Genomic DNA, 27,635 nt, shown 5'->3' with positions numbered 1-27,635 from the left:
GGTAGTATTCATCACTGAATAAGAAATAAGGATGAATTTGTAGCTTCATTATAACTTCTTTTTCAGAAATATTCTCCCCTACGTAACCCCATCCCCACTGCCTTACCCACCCTCCCCAAAACCATCCCTCCTGCAAAAGAAAATATTCCTAGTAATGTATAAAGCCAGGAACTCAGGCAAAAAATAACTAAAACATTTAAAAGATCAGACTTATCTACCTAAATTTAAGAAAATAAATCCTCTTTTGCATTCTTAGTGCTCTAACCTCTAAGCCTTTTTTTGCTGGATACTCTTGAATTTCAAAAAATGAAACAAATGAGAACATAACCACAAAACTTGTTTCTCTAGAAACAACTCTTTTAAGACCAAGGCAGAGCAAAGGTGACATATTTGTTTATTTTTAAATAATGAACTCTTAGGCTGCAAGAATACTATGTTGGCTAGTGAATATTAATAGACAGTAAATAAACGGGAGTTTGAGGAATGTTAAACAAACAAAAAAAGAATGTGTGTAACAAACTTGTTAATAAAAAAGATGTATTCCTAGCCTACAGCAAAGAGTTAGCTAAATGTAATGCATTTTTGATAGTTTCCTGTTCACATTTTTAATTTAAAAAAAGTGTTAGTCATAAAAAGACGAGTTCAAGTGTCCAAGTGTCTCCATTTAGAAGGCACAGTAATTGAATTAATGATGCTGTTACCTGTTACCTGTCTTTTCCTAAATGTACACTTTGTACTGCTTACTCTATCCCTATTTATAATCCTATGATACAGAGCAACATGGAGTTCTCAATTCCAGCCCATGACATGCTTTGCAGTCTAATTCTAATCATGACGGGGAAACACTGAATCAGGAAGTGTGTGTCTAAAAAGATGCTTATTTAGAACTCAAAATAGATTCAGTCTTTTTGAGTTTTAGATGATTGGAGATAAGGAATTTCTAAGCCTGGAAACTGATAACTTCAGGAGCAGCTTTCCTGTTCAGGGCCTGAAAATTAGAAAAATTGATCTCATAAAATTTTCAGCACAGTATTTCTGACAGCTGCAAATTAGATAGCAGAATATCCAAGAATGTCTTTCTGCAATGATCTATCATGGATCTGGGCAGAAGACTGAAAGTCAGGAAAAATACCCTGCAATGTGGTGAGCAACCACTCCGTGGGTAGACTCTGTGAGTGAGTATCCTCCAAGTACTCAATCTATATGTGTGGTGTTACTCATTCACTTGTTGTCTCAGTTGTTTGCACTTTGTTTTTATCTGTAGTTTTATTTTAGTTTTTTAAGAAAAAAAACACCAACTTCTAAAAGCCTTTTGCCATCACCACACACATAGCAATTTGCAATATCAAATATGACAATAGCACAGCTAGCAAAAGGGTTCTTAAAGCAGGGATGTCCACAGCAAAGTAGTGGCATCGGAAAGTACTCGAGCTTCAGAAACAACCATTTGGGGGCTTGATTTCACATCACTGAATCAATGAATAGTACACAATAAATGACCATTAACTTGTCTACACTACAAAACAGTGGCGAGCCTATTAAAGGTGTCCAGAGCTTTTTTTTTTTTTTTTGCTTTTTTAAAATGTAATCCTCCACAAACAATGGTAATTTTTATTATAATTTTGACATACAAAAATATATAAATCCAAACACTTAATACATAATACTTTTCACAACTGAATTTGTCTCTGCTTCCCCAACATCAAGGCCCCATGAACAACTCAAGCCAAAGCTAATTTGCTCCAACGGAACACCCCTGCTGCCTGTTGAAATGAGAGGGATTGTCACAGAATGATAGTCACTTATAAACAATACATTTAGGGAAAGCTCTGAAATACAGCCACTCAAGAACCAACCATTGGTGAGCAATTAAAATGATCAGCTCCTGCTTCTTTGCTAGCCAGCATGGTTTCTCTCTCTTCTTCCCCAAGACTGATTTAGAGAATGATATCCTTCAGACGCTTCACACCAGGAGACTCTTTGTCACGACCTTCCTTCAGAATAGGGCTGACCTCATGCACAACTTTCTCGCCATCAGCTCCACGGGGTTCAGCTTCAGAGGGACGAGAAGGGCCATTGTTGACATACTGCTCCAGATCGCGGGCCGGGGGCGCCAGGGCAACGGTGTAAGACACAGAAGGCTTAGTAGGCAGAGGGCTCTTGAGGTGCAGAGGGGAGGTGACAGGGCTAATAGCCTCACAGCCATTGCCTGCCTCCCGGATAGCGCCGTTGACTTTGGGGCTGCAGATGGTCACATCAACAGTCCTCCTGCCTTTCAGGGTGGGCCTCTCCTCAGCTGGGTGGTCACTGACATCCTTTCCAAAGGTTGCAAAAGTCCGCTTGGTGGGGCCGCAGTCATCATAAGCTTCAACATCGGCAGCAGTAGCTTCAATGGACAGTGCAATGATGTTCCTCACATGCTCAGGGGACTTGGAGCGGGTGGGCATGGGGTTCCGGGGCATCCAGCACCTGTCAGAGTGGCCAAGAATCCGGCATTCTTCCCTGCAATGAAATCCTTCATTCTGATCTGTTTGGAGAAAATAAAATGTCAATTTCATCAGCTTTTCCCAGGAATCATTGTTAGTCCCCAGTGTTCTGGTTTCTTAGGTACCCACAGGCCCTTTTGGGAAATGATACTTTTAGATAGTCCTTTATTGCCTTTTGGGACAAGTGTGAAGAATTGGATTTTTAAAAAGCTGCATATCTCCCCCTCAATACTCTCCCCTTCTTTTTTATTTTTATTTTTGTTGCTGTTCCCACTGCTGACAAAACTAAAAACCTAAAGGAAAACACAGTGTGATGAAAAAATATGTTTTTAAGAAGTTTATCCTGACTGTAGAGGTGCTGAGAGTCAGCAATTTTATCAACAACTCCTGTTAAAAATCAACTGTGTTTGAAACTGGTTCCAGCAGAAGAGGGAGTGGAGGCAGAGCAGGGAATCCAACAGTCAGTATATCTGAGAAGTCTTGGCCATGTTTTTGAGCAGTAGCACTGTCAACCACATTCCCACCCTACCTGTTAATGATATGCAATGCTTAATTTTAGATTAGTAACATGCTTTCTTTGAAAACCCAATCACGTCACTTCTTTTTGACCATCAGTCCCACCAGCCAATCTCCTCACTAAACCATTTACATAATTTCATTTCCCATCAGAAGGAATATATTGAGATCTCTTCCTTACATGTGACCCAGAAGGTTCATTGGCCTTATGCACACATCACTCATAGATTGAACATCATTTAATTATACCCAACTAGCCATCCCTCCTTATCTTTCTTATCTGCAGTTTCATTAGGGTCATATTTCTTAAAATAATTCTTTCATGGATTACTTTAACCCTATCATAGAAGATCTCAGCAAATAGAATTCATAATTATTGGCAAGACATGCTTTGCTCTTTTCATATCGGTTCATTTAGAGTTAAGGTTTTAATTTGGCTCTCAGAAAGGCTTTCTACAGGGGCTTCACTAAAGCATGGACCCAGGGTTAACGTCTACCTGTCCACTGGAAAACTATTAATGTCTGGTTTACAGCTCTAGTTTTCCAGATCAATTTATATTTGTTACATTCTTGCATGAGGATGACCTAATGAAGATTTTCATAACATTGCACAATGCATCAAAATATTAGCAGCTTAACATTTATAGAAATCTTTGGGGCAGGATCAGAGGAGGTGGGGAGACCACAAGAGATCGCAAGGACAAAAAAGTACATGTCAAAAAAAAGTTATAAATATGCGCTGTGACTGCTTTTTTTTTTTTGCAGGAAGAAGTCTGCAATTCAGGGTCTTGCCTGATATTAGTCTATATATAACACACCTTCCTTATACAATTGTATTTCTGTGTTTTAGTCTGTTTCTTGATTTTTTTAAAGAGTAAATGACGGAGCAAAGAGGCACTGCTCTGCCTCAATCATCAAAAGTTATTTTGGTAAAGGTGCACTTGGGAGGGGGCTCAAGAAATAATGGTTGAATTGGGTGTATACTTCATCATTTGGAGAAAAAGTGTTAGAAGCAGCTAAACATCAAGGCCTAATCCAGGCTGAGTCTAAATTTCAACACAACTCTGGAAATGGCCTTTAACCTAGTCTAAAGTATGGAAAGGCCAACCAAAGGTAAGACCTCCTTCAATGCACCTGGACACAATTTGCCGACTTATCTTTAAGATGGCCATTTTAAGCCCCCTTTCAGTACTGAAGAATGAAACTTTCAGAATTTTGCAGAGGTGCAACCAAATAGCAAATGAGCATTATCACCAAGAGGATAAGTGCCTTCCCCATACACAGGACAATGCTTCTGCAATCTCCAGCACAGTTCCATGTCAGGGTTGCCTGGCCACCTCTGCAAAATGATGGTTTGTCAAAAGCCCTTTCTCTGCCTCTTCCCTGAAAACTCTCAGTGTTGCCATCTGATAACTTATCATTATTCAAAACACATATGTTCTTAGAGAGTGAAGTAAGTCAGAAAGAGAAAAACAAGTATTGTATATTAATGCATATATGTGGAATCTGAAAAAAATTGGTATAGACGATCTTATTTACAAAGCAGAAATAGAGCCACAGACGTAGAGAATAAATATATGGATACTAAAGGGGAAAGGGGGGGTGGGACAAATTGGGAGATTGGGACTGACATGTAAACATTATTGATACTATGTATAAAATAGATAACCTAATGAGAACCTACTGTGTAGCACAGGGAACTCTACTCAATGCTCTGTGGTGACCTAAATGGGAAGGAAATCCGAAAAAGAGGGGATATATGTATATGTATAGCTGATTCACTTTGCTGTACAGTAGAAACTAACACAACATTGTAAAGCAACTATACTCCAACAAATATTTTTTTTAAAATACACATATGTTCCTGGGAGGCAGAAAGTATGAAAGTATGGGAAACATGTTGGGATATACTTGGGAAACACTTTGTGTAGACCCAAACATTATGAGTGGAAGAGCCTATAGCTGATCCACCCACATTCAATTTCATCCAAATCTAGTGGATGACCCCAGTATCCCTCCAGTAGGACAAAGTTTCACACCTTCAGAGTTTCCCCAAAAGATGCTTCTTCCTCAACATTTCCTCTGAGGCGTATCTCATAACTCTCTAAGTAATAGCTCTAAAGAATTAGTTTGAGTGTTTGTTTGGAGGTGGGGAGTAAGGAGGTGCAAGTGGGGGAACAGTTCAATAACTAACTTCCATTTCTATAACTCTGAGTGAGCTCCCTGGAAGTCAGAAAAAAATGCCTGGAAGGCTGTGGGATCCCTGTCCTTTTTGTCCACAATTTAGGGCACAGAGTCATAGAGGCCTTAACCTTTGAGCCATGGAACCACAGCCATATGACCAGCTATGAAGAGGAAATCCCAGCTGACCTTCAGACTGATATTACAGGCCACTTGCTCATATGCCCAGAGCAGAACAGTGATGAATGACAATCTAGTAGAATCTTCTCAATAGGCTCAACATAAAGCTCTCTTAAGTTTCTTTTAAGTTTTTAGTTTCAAGTAGCTATCTTAAAATTTGAAGAGGTACTTCTTTTCTCAACACAATTCATTAAGAGAACACCATTCATGTGTCACCCCAAATCCACATACAGTGCTCCTTCACTACGGTAGGCTGCTTCAAATGAACAACATAAGGAGACCTGGATCCCCAGCATACACAGAGGGCAGAGACCCCAGAGGTAGATACCTCTAAGATCTTATGAATTGACAAAGACCAGAGCAGGGAACTCAATCATCTCAGAAGCTTCTCTGCAAAGATAGTGCTTGCTTTCAGCTTACCCACTGCCTAAGTGAATAGATCACTCTCTGGGAATAGAAAAAGGTAAACTCACTCAGCACCCCCAGGAACGCAATCGGTCTAAGCCTACACACCAATCTCACTAAGCCCACCTCAGCCCTTTGGAAGCTAGAATAATATGCAATTTTCTTCAGTTAATTATGTGTACATATTAGGTACACTGCTCTTACCCCATGCAAGTGAAGACTTCAATCTGAAAGACTCATTTACTCACAATGTCTCACTCCTGGTTTAGATCTGATCTCTTTATTTCCTTAAACCCTTACCAAGGGCAGTGACTTGCTGGTTATCATTTTAGTATCAAACAACACTCAGTGACATTTGTGTCCATACTATTGAAACAAAATCTAACCTAGCTTTAGTGTTTATAGACATATGAAATATGAAAGAAAATATGGAGAATATAGATGGACAGAAAGAATGTCTTCCCAGCCCAAGGTAACCTACATTCATAAATGCAATGCAGATGAATTACCTTTAAAAATCAAAACTTCCGTTTAGTAAGGAAATTAAGTGTGCTTTAAAAGTGAGAGGGGGGAACTTCAAGACAGCGGAGGACTAAGACATGGAGATCACCTTCCTCCACACAAATACATCAAAAATATATCTACATGTGGAACAACTCTTACAGAACACCTACTAAATGCTGGCAGAAGACCTCAGACTTCCCAAAATGCAAGAAACTCCCCACGTACCTGGGTAGGGCAAAAGAGAAAAGGAAAAACAGGGCTTCCCTGGTGGCGCAGTGGTTGGGAGTCCGCCTGCCGATGCAGGGTACATGGGTTTGTGCCCCGGTCCGGGAAGATCCCACATGCCGCGGAGTGGCTGGGCCCGTGAGCCATGGCCGCTGGGCCGCTGGGCCTGTGCATCCGGAGCCTGTGCTCCGCAACGGGAGAGGCCACAACAGTGAGAGGCCCACGTACCGCAAAAAAGAAAAAAAAACAACAAAAAAAAGGAAAAACAGAGACAATAGAATAGGGATGGGACCTGCACCAGTGGGAGGGAGACAGCAGGGTGGGCAGATTCCCACACAGAGGATCCGTGCCCACCAGCACTCATCAGCCTGAGCAGGTTGTCTGTTCACCCGCTGGGGAAGGTGGGGGCTGCGAGCTGAGGCTCAGGTTTCAGAGGTCAGATCCCAGGGAGACGACCGGGGTTGGCTGTGTGAACACAGCCTGAAGGAGGCTAGAGCACCACAGCTAGCCGGGAGGGAGTCTGGGAAAAAGTCTGGACCTGACTAAGAAGCAAGATACCATTGTTTCAGGGTGTGAGAGGAGAGGGGATTCAGAGCACCACCTAAACGAGCTCCAGAGACAGGCGAGAGCCGCAGCTAACAGTGCGGACACCAGAGACAGGCATGAGGTGCTAAGGCTGCTGCTGCAACCACCAAGAAACCTGTGTACAAGCACAGATCACTATCCATACCTCCCTTCCCAGGAGCCTGTGCAGCCTGCCACCGCCAGGGTCCCATGATACAGGGACAACTTCCTCGGGAGAACACACGGCGCGCCTCAGGCTGGTGCAACGTCATGCCGGCCTCTGCCAACACAGGCTCTCCACGCATCCATACACCTCCCTCCCCCTGGCCTGAGTGAGCCAGAGCTCCCTAATCAGATGCTCCTTTAACCCCGTCCTGTCTGGGCAAAGAACAGACGCCCTCAGGTGACCTACATGCAGAGGTGGGGCCAAATCCAAAGCTGAACCCCAGGAGCTGTGCGAACAAAGAAGAGAAAGGGAAATTCCTCCCAGCAGCCTCAGGAGCAGCGGATTAAATCCTCACAGTCAACTTGATGTACCCTGCATCTGTGGAATACCTGAAGAGACAACAAATCATCCCAAAATTGATGTGGTGGACTTTGGGAACAACTGTAAACTAGGGTTTTGCATTCTGCATCTAATTTGTATCTGGTTTTATGTTTATCTTAGTTTAGTATTTAGAGCTTATTATCATTGGTAGATTTGTTTATTGATTTGGTTGCTCTCTTCCTTTTTTTTGATATATATATATATGTGTGTGTGTGTGTGTGTGTATGTTTTCCTTTTCCTCTTTTTGTGGGTGTTTATGTGTATGCTTCCTGGTGTGAATTTGTCTGTATAGCTTTGCTTTTACCATTTGCCCTAGGGTTATCTCTGTCCAGATTTTGTTGGTTGGGTTTGTTTTGTTTTGGATTTTTTTTTAGTATAGTTTTTAGCACTTGTTATCATGGGTGGAATTGTTTATTGGCTTGGTTGCTCTCTTCTTTCTTTTTTAATTACTTTTTAAAATTTTTTAATTTAATATTTTATTATAATAACTTTATTGTATTTTCTTTCTTTCCTTCTTTCCCTCTCTCTCTCTCTTTCTTTCTATCTTTCTTTCTTTCTTTTCTTCCTTTTTCTCCCTTTTCTTCTGAGTCATGTGGCTGACAATGTCTTGTTGCTCCAGCTGGCTGTCAGGCCTGAGCCTCTAAGATGGAAGAGCCGAGTTCAAGACATTGCTCCACCAGAGACCTCCCAGCCCCATGGAATATCAAATGGCAAAAGCTCTCCCAGAGATCTCCATCTCAACTTTACGACCCAGCTCCAATCAACGACCAGCAAGCTACAGTGCTGCACACCCTATGCCAAAAAACTAGCAAGACAGGAACACAACCCCACCCATAAGCAAAGAGGCTGCCTAAAATCATAAGGTCACAGACACCCCAAAACGCAACACCAGACATGGTCCTGCCCACCAGAAAGACAAGATCCAGCCTCATCCACCAGAACACAGGCACCAGTTCCCTCTGTCAGGAAGCCTACACAGCCCAATGAACCAAGCTTACCCACTGTGGGCACAAAAACAACAGGAACTATGAACCTGAAGCCTATGAAAAGGAAACCACAAACACAGTAAGTTAAGCAAAAAGAGAAGACAGAGAAATTCACAGCAGATGATGGAGCAAGCTAAAAACCCAACAGACCAAGGAAATGAAGAGGAAACAGGCAGTTTACCTGAAAAAGAATTCAGAGGAATGATAGTACAGATGATTCAAAATCTTGGAAATACAATGGATAAAATACAAGAAACATTTAACAAGGACCTAGAAGAATGAAAGAGCAAGCAAAGAATGATGAACAACAAAATAAATGAAATTTAAAATTCTCTAGAAAGAATCAATAGCAAAATAACTGAGCCAGAAGAACAGATAAGCGACCTGGAAGATAAAACAGTGGAAATAACTACCACAGAGCAGAATAAAGAAAAAATAATGAAAAGAATTGAGGACAGTTTCAGAGACCTCTGGGACAATATTAAACACACCAACATTTGATACAAAAACAAGACCCGTATATATGCTACCTACAAGAGAACCACTTCAGACCTAGGGACACATACAGACTGAAAGTGAGGGGATGGAAAAAGATATTCCATGCAAATGGAAATCAAAAGCAAGCAGGAGTAGCAATTCTCATATCAGAAAAAATAGACTTTAAAATAAAGACTATTACAAGAAACAAAGAAGGACAATACATAATGATCAAGGGATCAATCCAAGAAGAAGATATACGAATTGTAAGTATTTATGCACCCAAAAAGGGAGCACCTCAATACGTAAGGCAAATACTAACAGCCATAAAACGGGAAATCGACAGTAACACACTCACAGTAGGGGACTATAACACCCCACATTCACCAATGGACAGATCATCCAAAATGAAAATAAAAAACGAAATACAAGCTTTAAATGACACATTAAACAGATGGACTTTACTGATATTTATAGGACATTCCATTCAAAAACAACAGAATACACTTTATTCTCAAGTGTTAATGGAACACTCTCCAGGATAGTTCATATCTTGGGTCACAAATCAAGCCTTGGTAAATTTAAGAAAATTGAAATTGTATCAAGTATCTTTTCCGAACACAACGCTATGAGACTAGATATCAATTACAGGAAAAAATCTGTAAAAATTACAAACACATGGAGGCTAAACAATTCACTACTTAATAACCAAGAGATCACTAAAGAAGTCAAAGAGGAAATCATAAACTACGTTGAAATAAATGACAATGAAAACATGACAATCCAAAACTCATGGGATGCAGCAAAAGCAGTTCTAAGAGGGAAGTTTATAGCAATACAATCCTACCTCAAGAAACAAGAAACATCACAAATAAACAACCTAACATTACACCTAAAGCAATTAGAGAAAGAAGAACAAAAAAAAACCCCAAAGTTAGCAGAAGGAAAGAAATCATAAAGATCAGATCAGAAATAAATGAAAAAGAAATGAAGGAAATGATAGCAAAGTTCAGTAAAGATAAAACCTGATCCTTTGAGAAGATAAAAAAATTGATAAGCCATTAGCCAGACTCATCAAGAAAAAAAGGGAGAAGACTCAAATCAGTAGAATTAGAAATGAAAAAGAAGTAACAACTAACACTGCAGAAATACAAAGGATCATGAGAGATTACTACAAGCAACTATATGCCAATAAAATGGACAACCTGGAAGAAATGGACACATTCTGAGAAAAGCACAAACTTATGAGTCTGAACCAGGAAGAAATAGAAAATATAAACAGAACAATCACAAGCACTAAATTTGAAACCGTGATTAAAAACCTTCCAACAAACAAAAGCCCAGGACCAGATGGCTTCACAGGAAAATTCTACAAAACATTTAGAGAAAACCTAACACCTATCCTTCTCAAACTCCTCCAAAATATAGCAGAGGGAGGAACACTCCCAAACTCATTCTACGAGGCCAACATCACCCTGATACTACAACCAGAAAAAGATGTCACAAAGAAAGAAAACTACAGACCAATAATATCACGTATGAACATAGAAGCAAAAATCCTCAACAAAACACTAGCAAAGGAAATCCAACAGCACATGAAAAGGATCATACACCATGATCAAGTGGGGTGTATCCCAGGAATGCAGTGATTCTTCAATATATGAAAATCAATCAATGTGATACACCATATCAACAAATTGAAGGAGAAACCACATGATCATCTCAAAAATGCACAGAGAGCTTTCGACAAAATTCAACACCCATTTATGATAAGAAAAAAACCTCCAGAAAGTAGGCATAGAGGGAACTTTCTTCAACATAATAAAGGCCATATATGACAAACCCACAGCCAAAATCATCCTCAATGGTGAAAAACTGAAACCATTGCCACGAAGATTAGGAACAAGACAAGTTTGCCCACTCTTACCACTATTATTCAACACTGTTTTGGAAGTTTTAGCCACAGCAATCAGAGAAGAAAAAGAACGAAAAGGAACCCAAATCAGAAAAGAAGTAAAGCTGTCACTGGTTGCAGATGACATGACACTATACATAGAATCCTAAAGATGCTACCAGAAAACTACTAGAGCTAATCAATGAATTTCGTAAAGTAGCAGGATACAAAATTAATGCACAGAAATCTCTTGCATTCCTATACACTAATGTTGAGAACTCTGAAAGTGAAGTTAAGAAAACACTCCTATTTACCACTGCAAGAAAAAGAATAAAATATCTAGGAAAAAACCTACCTAAGGAGACAAAAGACCTGTATGCAGAAAATTATGAGACACTGATGAAAGAAATTAAAGATTATACAAATAGATGGAGAGATATACCATGTTATTGGATTGGAAGAATCAACAATGTGAAAATGACTATACTACCCAAAGCAATCTACAGATTCAATGCAATCCCTATCAAACTACCACTGGCACTTTTCACAGAACTAGAGCAAAAAATCTCACAATTTGCATGGAAACACAAAAGACCCTGAATATCCAAAGAAATCTTGAGAAAGAAGAACGGAGCTGGAGGTATCAGTCTCCCTGATTTCAGAATATGCTTCAAAGCTACAGTAATCAAGACAGTATGATACTGGCACAGAAACAGAAATATAGATCGATGGAACAGGATAGAAAGCCCAGAGATAAACCCATACACATATGGTCACCTTATCTTTGATAAACGAGGCAGGAATATACAATGGATAAAAGAGAGCCTCTTCAATAAGTGTTTCTGGGAAAACTGGACAGCTAAATGTAAAAGAATGAAATTAGAACACTTCCTAAAACAACACACAAAGAGAAACTCAAAATGGATTAAAGACCTGAATGTAAGGCCAGACACTATCAAACTCTTAGAGGAAAACATAGGCAGAACACTCTATGACATAAATCACAGCAAGATCCTTTCTGACCCACCTCCTAGAGAAATGGAAATAAAAACAAAAATAAACAAATGGGACCTAATGAAACTTCAAAGCTTTTGCACAGCAAAGGAAACCATAAACAAGACCAAAAGACAACCCTCAGAATGGGAGAAAATATTTGCAAATGAAGCAACTGACAAAGGATTAATATCCAAAACTGACAAGCAGCTCATGCAGCTAAATATCAAAAAAACAAAAAACCCAATCCAAACATGGGCAGAAGACCTAAATAGACATTTCTCCAAAGAAGATACACAGATTGCCAACAAACACATGAAAGAATGCTCAACATCATTAATCATTAGAGAAATGCAAATCAAAACTACAATGAGATACCATCTCACAGCACTTAGAATGGCCATCATCAAAAAGTCTACAAACAATAAATGCTGGAAAGGATGTGGAGAAAAGGGAATCCTCTTGCACTGTTGGTAGGAATGTAAATTGATATAGCCACTATAGAGAACAGTATGGAGGTTCCTTATAAAACTAAAAGTAGAACTACCGTATGACCCAGCAATCGCACTACTGGGCATATACCCTGAGAGAACCATAATTCAAAAAGAGTCATGTACCACAATGTTCATTGCAGCTCTATTTACAATAGCCAGGTCATGGAAGCAACCTAAGTGTCCATCAACAGATGAATGTATAAAGAAGATGGGGCACATATATACAATGGAATATTACTCAGCCATAAAAGGAAACAAAATTGAGTTATTTGTAGTGAGGTGGATGGACCTAGAGTCTGTCAACAGAGTGAAGTAAGTCAGAAAGAGAAAAGAAAATACCATATGCTAACACATATATATGGAATCTAAAAAAAAAAAAAAAGGTCAGGAAGAACCTAGGTGCAGGACAGGAGTAAAGATGCAGAGCTACTAGAGAATGGTCTTGAGGATATGGGGAGGGGGAAGGGTAAGCTGGGACAAAGTGAGAGAGTGGCATGGACATATATACACTACCAAACATAAATAGATAGCTAGTGGGAAGCAGCCGCATAGCACAGGGAGATCAGCTTGGTGCTTTGTGACCACCTAGAGAGGTGAGATAGGGAGGGTGGGAGGGAGGGAGACACAAGAGGGAAGAGATATCAGGATATATGTATATGTATAACTGATTCACTTTGCTATAAAGCAGAAACGAACACACCATTGTAAAGCAATTATACTCTAATAAAGATGTTAAAAAAAAAGACACTGATGAAAGAAATTAAAGATGATGCAAACAGATGGAGAGATATACCATGTCCTTGGATTGGAAGAATCAACATTGTGAAAATGACTATACTACCCAAAGCAATCTACAGATTCAATGCAATTGCTACCGAACTACCAACGGCATTTTTCACAGAAGTAGAACAAAACATTTCACAATTGTATGGAACACAAAAGACCCTGAATAGCCAAAGCAATCTTGAGAATAAAAAACGGAGCTGGAGGAATCAGGCATCCTGGCTTCAGACTATACTGCAAAGCTACAGTAATCAAGGCAGTATGGTACTGGCACAAAAAACAGAAATATTGATCAATGGAACAGGATAGAAAGCCCAGAGGTAAACCCACACACATATGGTCACCTTATTTTTGATAAAGGAGGCAAGAATATACAATGGAGAAAAGACAGCCTCTTCAATAAGTGGTGCTGGGAAAACTGGAGAGCTACATGTAAAAGAATGAAATTAGAACACTCCCTAACACCATATACAAAAATAAACTCAAAATGGATTAAAGTTCTAAATATAAGGCCAGACACTATAAATCTCTTAGAGGAAAACATAGGCAGAACACTCTATGACATAAATCACAGCAAGATACTTCTTGACCCACCTCCTTGAGATAGGGAAATAAAAACAAATATAAACAAATGGGACCTAATGAAACTTCAAAGCTTTTGTACAACAAAGGAAACCATAAACAAGACCAAAAGACAACCCTCAGAATGGGAGAAAATATTTGCAAACGAAGCAACTGACAAAGGATTAATCTCCAAAATATACAAGCAGCTCATGCAGCTCAATATCAGAAAAACAAACAACCCAATCCAAAAATGGGCAGAAGACCCAAATCGACATTTCTCCAAAGAAGATAGATTGCCAACAAACACATGAAAGGATGCTCAACATCACTAATGATTAGAGAAATGCAAATCAAAACTACAATGAGGTATCACCTTACACAAGTCAGAATGGCCATCATCAAAAAATGTACAAACAATAAATGCTGGAGACGGTGTGGAGAAAAGGGAACCCTCTTGCACTGTTGGTGGGAATATAAATTGATACAGCCACTATGGAGAACAGTGTGGATATTCCTTAAAAATCTAAAAATAGAACTAGCATACTATCCAGCAATCCCACGACTGGGCATATACCCTGAGAATACCATAATTCAAAAAGAGTCATGTACCCCAATGTTCAGTGCTGCTCTATTTACAATACCCAGGAGGTGGAAACAACCTAAGTCTCCATCGACAGGTGAATGGATAAAGTAGATGTGGCACATATGTACAATGGAATATTAGTCAGCCATAAAAAGAAAGAAGATTGAGTTATTTGTAGTGAGGTGGATGGACCTAGAGTCTGTCATACAGAGTGAAGTAAGTCAGAAAGAGAAAAACAAATACCATATGCTAACACATATATATGAATCTAAAAAAGAAAAAGGGTTCTGAAGAACCTAGGGGCAGGACGGGAATAAAGATGCAGACGTAGAGAATGGACTTGAGGATACGGGGAGGGGGAAGGGTAAGCTGGGACAAAGTGAGAGAGTGGCATGGACATATATACACTACCAAATGTAAAATAGATAGCTAGTGGGAAGCAGCTGCATAGCACAGGGAGATCAGCTCGGTGCTTTGTGACCACCTAGAGGGGTGGGATAGGGAGGGTGGGAGGGAGGTTCAAGGGGGAGGGTATATGGGGATATATGTGTACATAAAGCTGATTCACTTTGTTATACAGCAGAAACTAACACAACACTGTAAAGCTATTATACTCCAATAAAGATGTTAAAAAAAAAAACAAATGTTAGAAAGTCACAACACAAAGTCCCTTAAGAATAGCAATAATGACATACCAGATGTAAAAAAGTAGAGACGACTTGTGGAATTGCCTAGAACTGTTAGAGATTATGTGCCTGCCATCATGTAGTTCTGTGGCTGGGGATGGAGCTATGCGACTAGACAGGAATCATTTTGTACTGTCACAAATTAACTGTCAAGATTCTGGCTCCAGCTGAAATAGAGGTAAGCTAACAATTCACTAATTCCCGGCTAAGATTCCTCTTATGAGCCTATCTGTGACTCTATACCTTGCTATATCTTTCTCTGAAAGTATTACCCTGAGACTAGGCAAAGCAAAATGTTAAGACTAAAATCCATACAAAGTTGTGGAAATTTAAACACACTAACATGTACAGATGAATAAAAGCAGGTGTCTTTAATTCAAATACACACATGATTAGGGGTGAATGATGAATTTGCAAATTGGTTTTCCCTGCTTCTGAACTTGTTCCTAGGATTTGCAAATAAATAAATAAATAAATGAAGAGAGTGCATAAGTTTGGAAGAGGACACAAATCTTGAGGCCATGGAACTCCTTAGTTCAAAACAGATCAGATTATTTTAGACAAAAAAATAAATAAAATATAGAGAAAAAATAAAGCTTCTTCAATCTAGGTAGTAATAAATATATTTTTGGTCACAATCTGTCATTAGGGACTTTTGTAAGAGACTCCCAAAACCTCTGGGCAAAAGAAAAAATAAATAAATCTTAATGCATCAGTCTTATGAGAACATGGGAGGCATAAGAGGCTGCAACGCCTAAGTCATGATGGATAAGGAAGTAATTCAAATAGAAAAAGAACAGAATATGTTACTTTGTGCAGATAATAGCAAAACTTTTTGCAGCAATTACTACCCTCCTCAGGACGTGAAACTGCTGTCTCTTCAGATGTGGGCAAACAATATGTTTCCACACACTAGAAAGAGCCTACCCAAGGCCCCAACCAAAGTAAAAAAAGAAAATGATGAAAACACCATCTCAGGCTTTGCTAAAACTTTCAAAGTCTTGGTATAATAGAAGAGTTGAGAGGCTCTGTTGGGTTTGTATAGATGTTCAGCCACAATGGATGTGTTCAATAATGCTGGCAGTTCTTTACCATGATTCAGAGTTTGGTGTATTAACTCAAAGATCCCAATGATCAGAGACAAAACTCCAACACTAAAATAGTTCAAGGTAAGAATTACAAGAGCAATGTGTTACCTCCTCAGAAGTGATCTGCAATCAATGAGGCAGAAAGGGAAAGTTAAAATGAGTTCCAGTTCCTGAGAGCTCAAGTAGTTAGCTACATCTAAGTAGCAGCAGTAACATAACTTAGATGCAAGTGATGTGTAAATCAGAAAAGCTTCCTGGATTGTACTCATATATATCCACTTAGCTTACCCTGCATCATCCCATAAACAAAATAATCTAAGACCAAAGTGGGGCCATTTTTTGTAAGATACAATAGAAGGGATTGTGGCAAAGATTATGAAGAGGTTAAATGCTGTTAAAATTGATCACATGCACCTAATCAATAAAACATAACTGTTGAGAAGTGTCCCCTCTTGACTTAGCTAACTCCTACTCATCTGAAGCAGAAAAAACAAACTGCCTACCAAACATCCATATCTATTTTTTAACATCTTTATTGGAATATAATTGCTTTACAATGGTGTATTTGTTTCTGCTTTATAACAAAGTGAATCATTTAGAAACAAAACCCCACTTCTGTTAGGACTGGCAACGTGCCAGCTAAAAAACTACATTTTCTAGCCTTTATAGATAGGAGTGGCCATGTAACTAAGAGTGGGTCAATGTTATGGAGGTAGGATGTCAAGAAGTCTCCTTAAAAGAGGTGAGCTGACTTAACTGGGGGACCTTTGTCCTTATTTCTCCCTGCTTTGTCCTGTCTGGAATGGAGACATAATAGATGGAGCCACAGCATCCGTCTTACTACCGTGAGGCAACCCTGAGGATGGAAGCCATGTGCCTATGAATAGCAGAGTAAAAAAATATAAGGACTTTGGGATACTGAAGATATTGTAAACCTACCTCACTAGACATGAACTTTTTTTAAATAAGAGGAAAACTAAGCTTCTCTCTTATTTCATTCACTGATTTATTTCCCTTAGTGAGGGGAGGGGATGTTTATTACCAGCAGTTTAACACTATTCATATCTGATACATTATCCCTAAAGTCTCAACTTAAATGTAACTTCCTCAGGGAATCCTTGCCTGATTCCTTAGATTAAGGTAGGTCCCATACCACCTCCTATATAGCACTCATCATACTTGTAGTTACTTGTTTAATATCTATATTCAATGCCAGCTTGTAAACTCTAAATGAGCAAAGATTATATCTGTTTTGTTCCCTCCCATGCCCACAGAACCTAGCAAAGGGCCCAGCAGAAAGCAGGTACTCAATAACAGTTTAATTTAACTGAATGAAAAAGGTACCCAAAAAAGTGATGGCAACAGAACAAAGAATCTTGGTCAACACACCAGATACTGTGCCACTAATACAACTCCTAAAAGTGGAAATAACTAGTAGGAAACCTGCAAAGAAAACTATGTAGCTTTGCTGAAGGCAATAAAGTAAATGAACACTTGAGAAACATTGAAGTCAAACGTCATCTTGGCCTCTGAGTGGTTTCCTGCACACTATATACAGATCTTAAAGAGATCTATTATGCGCTGATGTCCAGTTGAAAATACATTTGCCATGTACCTTGGAGTTTTTAATTCTAACAATAGTTAATGGGGCCTGTACTCATAAGTTAACAACACAATAAGCAGAAGCGTCTGTTTTATGAAATTAATCTGTTGTCCAAATACCCACCGCAGATGCTGACTCTTCCTGGCAAAACTAATTTAAATACCCATCAAGAGACTACTTCTCAAGTCAAATATGCCTGGGAATTACCAAAGGAAAGAATTATCCTGGAAATAATTCTTAAAAGCATTTTAAGGCCTGCAAAGAGTCAGGAGAAAGAACATCCATCTGTTATCTGTAACTTAACAATGCAAACGAGTAGCAATGGGCTCAGTGGAAAAGGGAGGGAGGGAAGGAAGAGGGAAGAAAGGAAAGAGAGCAGGAAGCACTATCTAGGCTTCAGATATCCCATCTTAGTTTTGATCTGATTGATATATTAAGGGCTAAGCTTCTTTTGGGTATTTAGATACCATTTGAGCATCTAGCAAAATTTCAATAAGGGCTCAGGACTTTGCAAAATCACAGCTTCCCAAAGCCTTCCCCTCTTCCAGCTGTAATTCTGGGAGGAATTTACACTCACTTCCTAAAGGACCCAAAGTTTCAGCAAGTAAAGATGGAGCTCCATTTGTAAAATATTCAAGAGCGCACCAGTGAAGGCTGGGACATTTCTAGAGACTCGTGAACCAATGACACCAAGCTATTCTGCAGCCATTCCAGTGTGACAAGAAGTAAATCACAAATTATGTACACTACAAACAGCTCCTTGTCTCTCATTCTCTTCTTCTCTTTCTTGCAGCGTCTTCTGCCATTTTGGTTTCTCCTTCTTTCTGTTCTCCTGTTCCTTAGCCTCCTGCTAGTTAGCAGCCCTACCTAGAGCACTATGGCCAGGCAGACAACATGCAGAAGGGATAGGACCAAAAACTGTGATTGGCATTCAAAACGCTTATGTGGTATTATTTGACAGATGCCAAAGAAGAAGTATACAAAAACCAACCCTTGTAACGTGGAGAGAAATTCCCACATTTTTCATTCATCTGGATACAGGTATTAAAAGTCCCTGTTAAAATAAGAGGATCCACTATCAAACTGATATCAACAGATTTCCTTTGGTCATAGAGCAAAGCCCTGGGTAAAGGGTACCAGGAGAGGAGACTCTGATGGGGGTAAGAAAGACTAGAAATGTCTGGAGGCAGAGATACCTCAGGAAAGGCAAGGTGGGGGATAGGATATAGGAACAGCGTTCCTGAGACTGCCAAAGGTATGTTGCCAAAAGAGAGGAGACAGAGAGAGAGAAAAGTCAGCCTTGATCAGCATAGGTTGGCATTTTCAGGATGGCTAACTAGTTAAACAGCAAGAATTCTGTGAAGTTTAGCTTTAGCTTGCAATAAAGAGGATGGCTGAAAAGACTGATGAATCCCAACCTTGTCCTAGACAATTTGACAGATCAGCATCAGTTAGCAAGTGCCACCCGATATTGGGCCTCTGTGATGCCAAATGGCACAAAGGTCTCTCCCCTCATTCATGGTCTATGCACGTGAAATTCACTTACTCTTGGTGCAACATGAAAATAGATTAAAAAGATGCCCCTTCCTGGGCTTCCCTGGTGGCGCAGTGGTTGAGAGTCCACCTGCCAATGCAGGGGACACGGGTTCGTGCCCCGGTCCTGGAGAATCCCACATGCCGTGGAGCGGCTGGGCCCATGAGCCATGGCCGCTGAGCCTGTGCGTCCGGAGCCTGTGCTCTGCAACGGGAGAGGCCACAACAGTGAGAGGCCCGCGTACCAAAAAAAAAAAGAAAAAAAAAAGATGCCCCTTCCAGAATGCAAAGCAATTGAATTATTTTCAATGGAATCTTCAGTGCTGAGTTGGTCGAAAAGATAAAGTTAAAACATATTAAAGTATAAGTGGTTGAGAATTTAATATTTATGATAGATGAGAGTATAGCGTGTACAGTCATACAATCTAAGTTGCAATTTGGGCAATCACAATAGTTCCTGGAGTTTTCATTTTTGTACTGGGGCTCAATTCAATTCAATCCATAAAGAATAGATTTCAAGATGTTTATAAGTATAAATCATTTGTGCTGATGCATGGGGAGTAAAGAAATGAAGCTGGGGCTGCCTGGAAAATTGAGACTGATAAATAAGAGGCACTGACAGTGACTGAGATAAGCAGAGATTGGCTAGACTAGAATCTTTGTATTTTGGCTTCTATGTGGAGCAAATTATCTGACAAAGTTCTGGACTTCATAGAGGTGCTTCAAAACCATTTGAAAAAGCTTTACAACTAAACTATGAGGTGTCACAGAAGGCCACTGAACTATTCCCCCAAAGGAGGAACATTGAGATACTGCAACTCTGAGAAAAGAGAGTTTCTTTCTACAATGTCCACAGAATTAAGTCCTTTAGCCTACATCCATTGGACACCTACAACACCTCATCACTTCTGTGAAGAGTTCAAACCAGCTGTTTAATTTTGTGTAGATGAAAAACAGACAGACCGTTTCACACCTTCTACAGGTAGTTGTACCGCTGTGAACACAAAGCCTTTAGATGATGCTTGCAAGTAGCACTGAACTTAATGTTATCGCCAACTTAGTTTCACTCTTTCCTTGAAACTAAGGAAATTGCTGACACATAATTAGCATGAGAAAAAAAGCCACTTTTATGCTGGTCATAAGTTTCTGGGTATTGGACATAATACGTAGTGAGGATGTCACAAATAAGGCTGGTATGGAAAGCAGGAGGGGCAGGGCACGTTAGCCAAGAAAAAAACCTTCCCTTTTTGAGTGAAAATTTAATGTTGGTGGGGGAAAAAAGGCACCCAGCAGCTGGTGTTCTTCTTAACAGGAACTGACACTTCCTTCAGTCAAGTCCCAGGACATTCAGTTTTGTGGAACAGGCAATGTCATACACGAGTCAATGAAAAATGTTGCAGCTAACTTCTAAATTCTTTAAAGATTCTCGACTGCCAAAATGTTCTTGTTACTGGGTGGGGAGGCTAAGAAACAACATTAGTAATTCTCCAATCACTTCCTTCCCATTTGAAAATTAAGTGTTCAGTAAACCAATCACTGTTTCTTGCAATGATTCAAAAAGATAGTGTGTGTCATGTCATCAGATAGGTAAGAATCACTAGAAATAGTCACTGGAAGCAAATGAGTGTCGGAGGGTTTAATATCTATTAACTACCTTAGGTTGGACTATTCATTACCAACAAAAGCCTCATAGAAAAGTCTAGCATTATCTTGATATTTCAGCATAACTTCAGCAACCATCTGGAATACTGTAATTGCAATGACACTGCTTCTGGGTACAGCAAACAGCACAATCATTAAAAAATATTCATTTCAAATATCTTCCTGGAAGCTAATAAATTTTACAGCAGTTTCAATCCTTCCACATAGCAACAAAGAAAAGCTTCGTTCCAGACAAATTAAAAGTAAATTGATTGCCTTAGGGGAATCTATTCAAATATCACTTTTCCATGTTAGAAATCTTTTTTCCTAAAACATTAGAGAGAGAGAGAGAGGCAGAGAGAGAGAATGAATCTTGGATGGGGGAGTGAGATGGATGATGGAGGTAGTGTGAAAGGGATAGAAGCCAGTATATGAAAAAGACAAAATTGCAGCAGAGGGAGAGTGAGAAATAACCAAAATCATTAAATCCTTGTTTGCAAAACCAGGTAGAAATCAACTTAAAATAAATGCAAATATGTCACTGAGGTGCAGGCCTAATATTTGTGCTGGAATTTATGAATCATAACTATGAATAATGAATACCAAAATTGAAGGGATCAAACGCCACCTTCTATGTTTACTTGTCATTATCCATCTTTCACGGACAATGCTTAATTTTATTCTTTTGCTCTTTTCCTTAGAATTACTTAGAATTATTCTTTTTCCAGTTGTCCACTTAATCATACTAGTAGGAGAAAACAAGCTGTATTTTTCAGGGTGTTGCCTCAAAAGCAATTAGACAAATTCAGAAGCAAGGCCAATTAGTATACTCTTTGAGGAAGCTTGATCATTTGAAAGCATGAGACGCTAGTCCTGCTGCTCATTTTAGGAAGAAAAAAATCCTTTACACCTTTAGCACATGGTGGTTCCAGTATGACCGCCTGACCTTCAGCTTGTCCAACTCTACTTGGAAAGAAAGAATGGCTGCTCCATCTGAAGCATTGAGGAAGTCTTAGAAACTCTTTGGGCCACAGCTGTGAGGGCTTTTTCTGAGTTGGCTTGAACTCTGAATACAGAAGTAGCAGAAGCTTTTCGGTTGAGATGACCTGAGTTCAGACATCCTGACATGGCTCTAGAAAAATCTATGTAAGAGCTGATGCATATTAATCCTAAATTATGGCCATAAAAAAAACTATCATGGACACACACACACTCACCAGCACCCCTATCAGTCCTCATCATCCTGAATACTCATCTCCATTCACAAGTTAAAACAATGGAGCATTATATATCAATCATATCTCAATAAAGCTGGAAAAAATCAAATGGAACAAATCAAAAGATTACTAAAAACCAGTCTGGTAAATTTAAATGCTCTGTCCATTTTGTACAGATCATGTATCTTTACACCCTTGGAATAATCTGTTTTTCCAAAACATTGCCTCTTCTGAACTCCAATTTTATTGCATTTGCCCCTTGTTGGTTAATATGCCAATCTTTCATGACTGGGTCTGTGAAACATGGGGCTAATGAAGGAATGCCATGCTGTGGCTTAAGAAGCCCTGAGGAGCCTAGTTCTATGTTCAGAAAACAAGACAGCACTGGGAGTAGAGAATTTGATGCTTCATTCAAGCCTGCATGATTTCTATTCTCTGAGATTCCAATTTGGCAGTTATAGAGAAGGAGGGTGTAGACTTGTTTAATATAAGATGTTGGACTCTATCATAAAAATATTCTAAGAGTAAACTGAAATAATTAAAGAAAAAGACTTCTTTGGCCCTAGAGCTTTCTTATCCCCTTAATTCCACTTTGCAATCTTTTTTTCTTTGCTTCCCTCAGTTAGTGAACAGCAAATAATCTAGCTTGTTATTAAAACTGCATATAAAATAATCAGCTTTGGCAAAATGCAAACGGTGACTAGCTGAAGAGCTAAGGATCATCATCTGCTCACATATGAAGACGTGACACAACTCTTTTAACTACCCTAATGGTCCTGGATTGGGGGCAGGGTTTAGAAAAGGGTTGGAAAGGAGTAAAGAACGGGGCAGATGCAGAATTATATTTTAAAACCTCCTGCTGGCAATCAATGAGCTCTCTGCTGTTACTAATCACACACACATATACACACAACACAGAATTGTAATGCTGACATAGCTTCCTGGATGAGATACTTATAGGACAGTAACAAAGACATTGACACATGGTTTTATTCTCCTGAGGAATCTTTGTCCCCCTTCTTCCAGAGTTTATGCAAACTGAAAGGTTTATATGTTTAACACCCTGTTATCCATTCCAATATGGGAGGTCAGCGGTATTTCAACAAAGAAACCACTCATGAGTAATGATTTTACGGAGACAAGAGTGGGAAAATGAACGGTTTGAAATGAGTCTAATTCCTTGTGTGACGGCTAATAAAAAGAAACATGTGAACACAGTGCTTGAGAAGCATTTTTGTACTGTTCAACAGACTGAAAATAATAGCCGTTTTTCTCGTCTGTATTACCATTAATAACAGCCTTCCCTTCTGGTCATCTGTGTTTACAGAGGGAATAAAGATTGATACAAGAGCTCGCCTTTCTTCTGCACCACCCAACTAGACACAGAGTGTCCAGATGATTTTTTTAAAAACACAAACCAAGTTTTATTTTCAAAAGTAACACTAATCAGGGTACCTAAGTGTTTCAGAAATTACTTAGGAACTGTGCGGAAGCCAAAGAATTGCCAAGATGGTTCTCAGAAAGGTTGTTTGGAGGGTAAAAGGGGACGTTGACATCTCGCCTTTGTTTAAGGAAGCTCTTGAACTGTCCTGAGAGGAAATCTTTCATCTGTTCTATTTACTTTCTTCTGACCACACCCCAAAGACTGTCCAAGGCAGGGAAAGAGTAGATTGATTATGCACCAGATAGAATAGTCCAAGGTAGGTTGTCGGTTCCCCCATTGCATTTAAGATGGAATTGCCTTCACAAAATTTCTAACATATTCACAGGCATTGCATAAAGGAAGGTTCCCCTGGAGTTCAATGGACCTTTTATTTCCACCTATAAATAATAAGTGCTCTCATGAATTAATTGTCATTCCTCTTTTCTCATCTCATTTCCTTTGTCTCCATTCCATAGTATTCAACACATCTCTGCCCTGCCCAAAATATCCTCTTTCTTACCATTCTGCTCAGACTTCATTTCTCTTCCTTTAGCTTTGTAGCCTTTCCTCATCACATCAAATCTTTCTGCCTAGAAACTCACACCCACACCTCCAGGGAAGCTACAGGGAGGCAATCAGAAGTAACAGCAGTGGCCAAATCTCTGACAGAAAATCCCCCAATATGAAAAAGGCCTGTTCCCTGGGACATTTCCCACTTCCCACCAAGGAACCTTCAGAGTAAGCCTGATGGTTCTGTGGGGGCCCCTCCGAATATTAGAAACAGCTGTGTCTGGAAATTCCTTAGCCAGATATGTTACCAGAACCCCTTACAAGAAAAACTTGAGGAGAGGAATATTATCTGTACAACTACATAGTCTGCACACCCTATAAAAGAGCCCACATTTCCCTATTAGGAGAGTGAATGGTTAACATTGATTGTAAAAGAAAATTTTAAGACAATTCCCTCAAATTCTAAAAAAGTTGCCGTGAATTTTATGTCTGCCAAAAAAAATCAGAAGGGTATTCAGTAAACCACTCAACTATTTGCTCACTGGAAACAGTCTAATTTAACACTGGCCCTCTCCTGTCCTTCACGTTAGTATCCTTGGGCCATCGGCCAAGGCCTAGAGAAGTGGTAAGCTTCATCTTGGTGAATTGGAATCTCTAGTGTCAGATATAGTCAGTCTGACTAAGGGGAACTACAGCTTGCCAAAATCTACAGTCTCCCTGTCTGTTCCACCCATCAAATATGCTTAGAAGTCCCAAGGCCCAAGCCCAGCAGTCTACAGATCCCAATCAACTATCAATAGCTTAAGTGTAAGTGACTGTAGATGAAGTACAAGCCAAATGTGTTTCCTTTTTAGCTTCAGGGATTCCAGTGCTATTATGGCACCCATAATTCTCATACCTAATGATTCAGACAAGTATCCAGGAGCTAAGTTTTATGGGATGCTCTGCCCATGCTACAATTACAGCATTCAGCATAACACTAATAGGCATCCCAGTCTCGAGTTCCAAGGGCACCACATGCACAGTATTGACAGGATTACCCCTCCCATCCCTGGTTAAATATGATGGAAGATGTAGGGGTTCTCATATGCCCTGCTGCTAGTCTGGAGGCCTGTTTCTGCCTCTTCAGACTCCCACAGCTAGTGAACAAAGGAATGCATGTGTATATGTTATAGCCTAGAACTCTCTAGTGGGTCTCTTATTTCCCTAACATCCTAATATTGCATCAAATGTCAATTTATTGAATTTTCCTTCCCTTTCTATTCTTGAACACTACCCATATGATTCAAACTCAATGCTCTATCAAATTATCTTTTCTTCTCAAACCAGAGGCTTCCCATCCTATAAAAGAATATTCCATCTCAGAGACACTACTTCACAGTGAGCTGCTCAGGAAAACAGTTTTTCAATAGCTAGTTGTATCAGGAGTGAATCTAACTGAGTTATCCCTAAATGTAGCAGCATCCCAGTGCATTTAAAGGGTGCTGCTTTATTTTCTTCCTTGATCAGGACCATATCCTGACATTCATATCCAGAGGAAAGCCAACTGCCTTGTGTTAACTATCATTGACCCTCTTCCAAGAATAACCTGGAAAATCCAAGGCATGGAAACCTGGCATCTCTTCAGAAAGCCCATACCTTGGGGCTCAGGTATATGCATGCCCATGTGCCTCTTTAGAGGGATAGAACAATTACTAGGTCCCAGACTCTATTGAACTGAGCAGAGCCAACTTTGTACATAATTGTGTGTGGAGGGTGGGAATGGAAAAGTTGGATAATCCATAATATTTGTATTTGCTATGGGGAAACCACAGTTCCTTTCACAATAATAGTGATCATATATTAAAAGTCTTTAGTATTATTGAGCTAGTCATTATTTAAACAAATCTCAGGAATAAAACTGAGTCCAGATATCATAACAAATCAGTCCTTTCCAAAGGCAGTATTCTTCTGCCTTTGCTTCCAGTGAACATGGAGAGAATCAAACTGAATATAAATGCAGCTACAATTTCACTAGACATTTTCTTTTCACTGTCATATTTAATCTTTGAGGGTTCCTTATTTTGTCCAACATCTTCCATTTCTTTGTTTCCTAGCACCATAACTGGAACATATTTGAGGATGTGTCTTTAGATTTTCCTAACCTTTGCCTAGTTTTTATCCCCTACTGATAAGAAGCTATAAGACAATATAATTAACACCAGCTGCCCCATCTTCACTTCTGACTCTAGGAGCTGAGCAAGCCAACCTCACAGGGTGTGGACTAGAGTGGGTAGAAAAATGTCTGGCTCCAGCCCAGCCATGGTGGGCCTCCCCCAAATTGCAATCCTCCTTTATTAGATAATACCTAAGTTCTTCAATCATGTTTACACAGCTGGAACTGTGCAGACCCTGAAAATCATGCAAAATGCAGACTGCTTAAGACTGCTCCCTCCTTCATTCTAGATTTAATCCTGTTTATCCAAAGAAGAATAAATGCATGTATTAAATTCCCAGCACTGGGGTAACGGCTACCAGGAAAGAAAACTCCCCTTCCTGCAGCATCCCACAGGTGTGAGGCTTTATGTCTGCTAGTAAGTAAGCAGCAACCAATACAAGTTCAGTCCAGTAGGAAAAGCAGTAATAACAGGAAACACAACCATTCACGTCAGAAAACAATTCACTGAGTGACTACACTGAAAAACTACTTCTAGTGGAGAGACTGGCACTACCTTAGTGAGGCACAGTTTCTAGCCATTCTGGCCCTTGAGAGTATGGGTGAGTCTGCTCTCCCCTTCACAGAGCCCCCACCCTGAGTTTGTCATGTTCTGCTGGCCAACACCAAGGAAAACCCTCCACACAGCTCCATCAGCTCCAAAAGTAGAGAACAGATAGAGTGTAAGTTTGGTCCTAGGCATTTGACAACCATTCCTGCTGAGGACCTAAAGTCATAGGGACTGGTGAAGAAAATTTTTAGCATTGCTAATTTTGGGGTTACAGAAAAGCAAAGGTAAACCATGCTGATGCAGCACTGTGTCCAAAGGCAAGCTTCTCTCCAGATAGAATGAGGTGTATGTAAGTCAGATCTACTGGAGCAACTCAAGACTTAATCTGCTCCTTGCCAAAGGGAAGCTTATCACCCTGCAGCACACCTGAAGCCAGCTTCTCTCAGTGAAGTGTGCATTTGAAAAAGGCACCATCCCTCTCTCCCAGAGGCAGTGTAGCATAGAGTGTAGACTGTAGGCTCTGGAGCAAGACTGCCTGGTTCAAGTCCCAGCTCTACCACTTAATAGCCCTATCGGGAAATTACTTAAAATTATTCTCTGTGCCTTAGTTTTTTTTCTTCTATCTGTAAAATAGGAATAACCCCACTGACCTCCTGGGGTTGTTGGGATGGTTAAAAGTAAAAATGCATGTAAACCAAGTTAAAGAGTACCTGGCACAAAGGAAGAACTCCATACATGTTTAGGTCAAGAAGCTCTAACTCTTTGGGATAGATGGAGTCCAAGCTGGCCTTATCCTTAGAACATGTAGCCAACTACTGGTGGGATATAAAGGAAGGGATGCTGGGAA

At 39.8% G+C, this 27,635-nt stretch overlaps 1 protein-coding gene across 1 annotated transcript in view; it reads right to left on the bottom strand.

Annotated features, from left to right (window-relative positions):
- Positions 1–426: 426 nt before the first annotated feature.
- The window catches only part of PCDH19 (protocadherin 19), a 109,053-nt gene continuing 81,844 nt past the window's right edge, over positions 427–27,635 (bottom strand). Inside the window, exon 6 of the mRNA XM_022580793.3 lies at positions 427–2,527. Coding sequence (XP_022436501.1) covers positions 1,938–2,527 — 590 coding nt within the window. The 3' untranslated portion in view covers positions 427–1,937. The remainder of the gene's footprint in view (positions 2,528–27,635) is intronic.

Source organism: Delphinapterus leucas, chromosome X (assembly GCF_059928025.1).
Source record: "Delphinapterus leucas isolate spDelLeu-1000000601 "Yukka" chromosome X, BTC_Dleu_Yukka2, whole genome shotgun sequence".
NCBI lineage: Eukaryota > Metazoa > Chordata > Mammalia > Artiodactyla > Monodontidae > Delphinapterus > Delphinapterus leucas.
The sequence above is the reverse complement of the archived record's forward strand: the minus strand, read 5'-3'. Positions and strand labels throughout refer to the sequence as shown.